Source organism: Chanos chanos, chromosome 5 (genome assembly GCF_902362185.1).
Source record: "Chanos chanos chromosome 5, fChaCha1.1, whole genome shotgun sequence".
NCBI classification, from domain to species: Eukaryota; Metazoa; Chordata; class Actinopteri; order Gonorynchiformes; family Chanidae; genus Chanos; species Chanos chanos.
In genome coordinates, this window is record NC_044499.1 from 2,217,994 (window position 1) to 2,225,044 (window position 7,051).

At 39.0% G+C, this 7,051-nt stretch overlaps 1 protein-coding gene across 1 annotated transcript; it reads left to right on the forward strand.

Moving 5' to 3' along the window:
• The first annotated feature begins 1,366 nt into the window (after positions 1 to 1,366).
• LOC115811262 (prolyl 4-hydroxylase subunit alpha-2-like) lies at positions 1,367 to 6,219 on the forward strand. The gene is made up of 12 exons (XM_030773386.1): positions 1,367 to 1,385; positions 1,897 to 2,034; positions 2,278 to 2,511; positions 2,725 to 2,876; positions 3,008 to 3,184; positions 4,357 to 4,379; positions 4,561 to 4,660; positions 4,786 to 4,882; positions 4,964 to 4,989; positions 5,087 to 5,155; positions 5,375 to 5,471; positions 6,149 to 6,219. The coding sequence occupies exons 1-12, from the start codon at positions 1,367 to 1,369 to the stop codon at positions 6,217 to 6,219; spliced, it is 1,203 nt and encodes a 400-aa protein (XP_030629246.1).
• The last annotated feature ends 832 nt before the right edge of the window (positions 6,220 to 7,051 follow it).

Here is a 7,051-nt window from a genome sequence, read left to right on the forward strand (position 1 = left end):
AGTGGTCTGATTGTAAAACAAGCATTCTCAGCCCTACAGTGGTCTGATTGTAAAACAAGCATTCTCAGACCTACAGTGGTCTGACTGTAAAATAGGCATTCTCAGACCTACAGTGATCTGTTTGTAAAATAGGCATTCTCAGACCTACAGTGATCTGCGTGTAAAATAGGCATTCTCAGCCCTACAGTGGTCTGATTGTAAAACAAGCATTCTCAGCCCTACAGTGGTCTGACTGTAAAATAGGCATTCTCAGACCTACAGTGATCTTCTTGTAAAATGGGTGAACCGATAAACACACAGAGTCTCAATTCTGCTAACGCTGGGTTTTAAGACTCTTTATGAAGTCCAGTGACTTTTAATTCCACAGCGAGAGACTTAAATACTCATATGAGAGAACTGAGTGTTTTTTTAATAATAACTGAATACTTCTTACCTATACTTATCAGTGGACATGTAAACTCAGCCTATATGCTAGCTACAGCAAATTAGACAATGTAGCCTTCATGCAATAAGTCATGAGTGCAGTTATCAGAAGCAGACAACACATGCTGAAAGAACTAGCGTCAGGGTTTGGCAGGAAAAAATATATTAATGAAACAGAGAATTAACAAAATTATGAACATTTTAAGTACCATAGCTACACAAAAATGCCAAAAATGTATTTTTTTTTAAATCCAATTAAAAATCCAACAATAAATGGTTAGTGGTTACAAAACATATTGTAACAGAACCTGATCTTATTTCCCTAATCATATATCATGAAGATAATGAGGATAAGTTTTTTTTTTGCATCACAGCGGTCATCTCTACTATTATATTTAAATGATGTGACATATTGAATAATCAGAAACACTATTCAGGCACTCTCTCAAAACAATCTACTGCCATACATAATCAACTCCAGTACATAGCCTGTACCGGCACCCAATCTAATCTAGTACATAATCTAATCTAAGTCATAATCAGCTTTGGTGAATAGTGTAATATGGTGCATAATAAACTTCTGCATGTAATCTAAACCAGCACATAATCTATGACAGTGCATAATCTACTGCTGTACATAATCTACCCATGTGCATTATCCACTCTTGTATATGAAATAATCCAGTAAATAGCCCAGTTCTCACTGTCAGGGTCAGAGACTAACCCATGATCTGTGTCTCAACTGCATCTTTCCTGAGGACTAAAAAAACAATATAAAAGGTCATTAACATACTTCTTTGGTCACTGCAGAGTTCTTCTAATCCTTGATTTACTCTCCGAGGACTTTCCAGAGGATGATGAAAATCTTGTGAAAGATCCCGTGGCAGCTTACAAACTCATGCGCCGACTAAGGGTTGCTTGGAAATCCATCATACAAGTCACTATGCAGAGCTCTTATGAGGGTAAGACATTTACCTCCTAAGTGTTTGACACTGGAGCAGAACTGACAGCATGTTTTACTGAGGGCATGTTTTAAAACTGTAAAAGGAATTATTTTTCCTAGCTTCAGAAAACATCATAGGAAATGTATCTGAAAATAGGTGATCACATTTAATGGAGGAACCAAGGACAGTGCCTGAACGAGAATGTTGATCGACTGAGCAGATTTAAAGATAAATAAGACTGATAATTTCAGATTTACTCAAGTTAAAATTCCAAACTGTATTCTATGTGATGCATTAAATGGCTACAGAATGCCTCACTGCCTGTCATTTGCCTGTTGCTCAGTAGAGATAACCCAACATCAATTGAATGTTAAACTTGTTTTCCTACATAATAAAATGACCTCTGGACTGGTTTGACTAGTTATGGAGATGTGTCAGGGGTTTTGCATGGAGTCAAAATCCACATATGTTTAATGTTTTAAGTAATCAGGCCCTGTTGTGTCTTCTTTGATTCACTTTGTGAGAGCAGACTACATAGAACAGCTGGACTCAGAATTGTTAGAGCTCCCAGATCAGGAGGATTTGGATGGAGCTGCACTGGGTCTCATCAGATTACAGGAAATATACTTGCTTCCCCCAGAGAACATCACTAAAGGCACTCTAACAGGTCAGTCTTTGATACCGTTTCTACGGCTCTGTGGTTAATTAGATGCTCTTACCCAGATAGAGACTGTAGTCCTTCATTAGCAAACCTTTAAAGTCTGTTATCTCAGCTAAAAAATGTATATGATACAGCCTATTCACAGTGTAACATCTCATGATTTCTATTTGTTATCTGACAAATCTGGAGATGGAAAACATGACGATTTATGTGGACACATATGAATGCTGTTCTATGACTCTTGCACAGGAAAACCATCTCCTCTGAACCCAGATGAAGCTTATCATTTGGCTAGAGTTGCTTATGAATATGAGAAATTTCAACATGCTTTTCTGTGGGCCTATGAGAGTCTGAAGCAGAAAAAACGTGGTGTAACATCAGAGGTTTCCTTCAAGGATGTGTTGACAGTCCTTAGCTCCTCATCCTATAAGTTTGGACAACTACCTCTGGCAGTTTTCTTCACTGAACAGCTCCTTAAACTTGGTGGGTTATCTCAGATATGAGCTTAAACTTGGTGGGTTATCTCACATATGAGCTTAAACATGGTGGGTTATCTCAGATATGAGCTTAAACTTGGTGGGTTATCTCAGACATGAGCTTAGACTAGGTAGGTTCTCTCACATTTGAACTTGCAGACCTGAAGGAGAAGACTTTAAATTGCCAGAGAATAATTCATCTGATACATTATTTCCTCAGATCCCACTGATGAACAGGTACGATATGTACTGAAACACTATAAACTCCTTAAGGAACTCAGAGGACATATCCCATCCCCAAACATGTTTACACTTACAGACCCTATCGTCAGCTCCTATGAGGCCCTGTGCAGGGGTGAAGATATCAAAAAGGCAAGTTTGAAAGCCTATGTGTATGACAAAGTCAGGAAAACACTGGTGAATTATCAGGTTGTTATAACATTTTTTTAAAATATAAAGCCAATAGTACACATATTGTAATCAAGAATGTCTTTGACTGCCAGACTCCCAAAAGACAGAGGGCGCTGTACTGCAGATACAGCACTGGTGGAGGGAATCCCAGACTGATATATGCCCCAGTAAAGGAGGAAGAGGAGTCTGACAATCCACCAATTATAAGATATTATGACGTCTTATCTGAAAAGGAAATAGAGATACTGAAATCACTTTCAAGACCAAAGGTAGGCTTAGTTGAATATCTGAATTTGATGAAATGAGACTTAAAATCTCTAATGTAATTTTCAGTTGCTATTTTAACATTTGTCCATCTTTTCTGACCAAGCTTACAAGGTCTGGGGTCACTTCTGAAGCTGGCGATAGAATCACAGAAAGGCGTGTGTCAAAAAGGTTTGGGTTTGAATCTTTGTTAAATGATGTTGGTTCATGTGACGATTAACCTGGGAGTTGAACCTGGGGCTCTGGCATGGAAGCCCAGGGCTTTACTCTTGTGCGACCAAGTGGAAGACCTGGAAGCAGAGAGCAAGGCAAAAATGATTCAGTAAGGTGGTTCCTTTTAATAGGCAAATCTGGGCAGAGGTATCCTAGGGAGTCAGGCAAAAATCAGTAAATCATTCCAGGCAGAAATCAAAACCAGTAAGCAGAGATATCCAGCATCAAATCCAGAGAAGACGGCAGGCAGAATCTTAGTCCAAAAAAACAGAGGTTCAGCAACAGGGGACAATCCAAGAAAACACACAAAAACACACCGAGCTTACTAGAAGGTTTGATTAGGAATTGCACACAGGGTACCAACTCAAGACTGAGCAAAGAACTGAACAGAACAGAAGACTTAAATAGACAGACAGAACAAGACACAGGTGGAAACAATACAACAATAATGAACTAAACAGGAACCAGAACTAAGACTGAGGACCCCATGTGGACAAAAAAAGAACTACATTCCCAAAAAACATGACAGTTTATGGGCATAATCCTTTCCAAATTCACAACCTTCCAGTTCTGGCGACAGCTAGTTCAATAATACATACAAACAATACATTTTAATCAAACAGATAAACTGAAGATAAAAAAGGTGACAGGAACGTTCCACACCTTTTCTGTTCAATATTGACTGAATATGTTTTTTTTGGATTATCTCCCTGCTTCTCAACATACTTTGTCCAGTTGCTCACAAGTCTTCTGGTGCCTTCAGAAAAAAAAAAGATATTGTGAAGTCAGTCATGCACCACTTCCTCTACTATGTCATTCAGTGTCTTTCCTCAGCGAACTTTTTATTTTTTTTCCCCAGACCTATTATTCTTGCAATGGAAGGACAAACAAAGCACAGAGCACTTGAGTGCCAATGCTTATGCGTAGATCTAAACTCTAAGCTTTGTAACTCTGTGTATTTTAGAGACTCTGTATTAACGGAAATTGGTTAAAAGATATCAGGACTCTGATGGAGGCAAAATATATGACATAAAAATATATTACCTAATATAATATGTAATACATAATTTAATATATATATACATAAATACATACATACATACATGCATACACACACACACACACATATATATATATGCTGTCTTCATTCACTCTCTCTGTGTCTCAGTGCTGCCTTGAATGATGAAGAAGATCCTGTGATTGGACGTGTGAATCAGAGGATTGCTGACATCACAGGTCTGGACATGGAGTCTTCTGAGCTGCTACAGGTATGATCTCATATTCAGAACAATACAAAAGCAACATGTTTAGTATTTTTTTATAGTCATATTTTTCAAATGTAGCTCCTTTTTGCAAAGAATCATCACATTTTTGAGATGCCAAAATTTTACAGGTAGCAAATTATGGTATTGGGGGACGCTTTGAACCACACTATGATGCAAAGGTAAAATTCAGAGAGAATTTTCAGAGAAAATTTGTTTTATTTTTAAGTTTGAAAACATACTATGAAAATACTATTAATGCAATTATTCTTTTTACACCATAGTGGTCAGATGATGACATACGTGGAGGTAGAATGGCAACTGTGCTGATCTATGTAAGGGCTGTGTTTCTGCTTGACACTACCGATATTGTCTTGACCAATCAAATTTCTGCATTATACCTCACTTCCTGTCTAATCATGTGTGCCATAGCTGAGTGATGTTGAAGTGGGAGGCGCTACAGTCTTCCCTGAAGTAGGGGTTGCACTGAAACCACAGAAGGTAAATACTTATCCTTAATCTTTTGTCATCACCACAGCTACTACTGCAGCTGTTACTACTACAGATAGATACAGTACAAGTACTATTCCACATGGTTAAAATGGTATATTTATTCACCGAATATACAAATCACAACCCTAACTGCACGCTAATCATAACCCTAACTATAAAATAAGAGTAACCTCATCTTCTGCTTCTTGTCTGATTTTGACTTTTCAGGGCTCAGCTGTGTTGTGGTTTAATCTGTTAAGGAACGGACGGATGGATGACAACGCTCTCCACGCTGGCTGCCCGGTTTTCATCGGCAATAAATGGAGTATGTATCAGAGCTTATGAGGATGGCAGACAATCAAACATTACTTCACTATATTCTGTGGTTTGGGATTTATTTTTACAGCAGTCGTGGCTTTCAACATGCTCATTCTCCAATTCATGATTGGACATTTTCATTGTCAGTCCAACTACACTGTTCTTACACTACACATCAACAGTCTTACTGACTGCACTTACCATCCAATAACACTATTCTTACACTATATACATCAACAGTCTTACTGACTACACTTACCATCCAATAACACTATTCTCACCCTATATACATCAACAGTCTTACTGACTACACTTACCATCCAATAACACTATTCTTACACTATATACATCAACAGTCTTACTGACTACACTTACCATCCAATAACACTATTCTTACACTATACATTAACAGTTCTACTGACCATACTTCCCATCCAATAACACTATTCTTACCCTATATACATTAACAGTTCTACTGACTAAACTTACCATCCAGTAACTCTATTCTTACACTGTACATTAACAGTTCTACTGACTACACTTACCATCCAAAACACTATTCTTACCCTGTATACATCAACAGTCTTACTGACCATACTTACCATGGTCTGATATACCCAGTCTACCCAGAGAACTCACAGCTTGAGATTTTAATTGGTGTTTTTGTTTTATGCCTTTTTTTAGTTGCTACCAAATGGTTTCGTGAGCGAGGACAGGAGTTCAGGAGACCGTGTTCGTTATCTGAATCAGAGTGAAGTGTAGAGAGACTTCATGGGCAAGTGACTATGGTATGATTTTACTGTGTCCCTGCAGTGACTGTGGTATGACTTTACTGCGTCCCTGCAGTGACTATGGTATGACTTTACTGTGTCCCTGCAGTGACTGTGGTATGACTTTACTGCGTCCCTGCAGTGACTATGGTATGACTTTACTGCGTCCCTGCAGTGACTATGGTATGACTTTACTGTGTCCCTGCAGTGACTGTGGTATGACTTTACTGCGTCCCTGCAGTGACTGTGGTATGACTTTACTGCGTCCCTGCAGTGACTATGGTATGACTTTACTGTGTCCCTGCAGTGACTATGGTATGACTTTACTGTGTCCCTGCAGTGACTATGGTATGACTTTACTGTGTCCCTGCAGTGACTGTGGTATGACTTTACTGTGTCCCTGCAGTGACTATGGTATGACTTTACTGTGTCCCTGCAGTGACTATGGTATGACTTTACTGTGTCCCTGCAGTGACTGTGGTATGACTTTACTGTGTCCCTGCAGTGACTATGGTATGACTTTACTGTGTCCCTGCAGTGACTATGGTTTGACTTTACTGTGTCCCTGCAGTGACTGTGGTATGACTTTACTGTGTTCCTGCAGTGACTGTGGTATGACTTTACTGTGTCCCTGCAGTGACTATGGTATGACTTTACTGTGTCCCTGCAGTGACTATGGTTTGACTTTACTGTGTCCCTGCAGTGACTGTGGTATGACTTTACTGTGTTCCTGCAGCATGTAGGTGTTGCAGCTGGACCTGAACATTTAGATGACTACACCACCCATGGTTTAACCAAAACATGAACATCTCTCAAG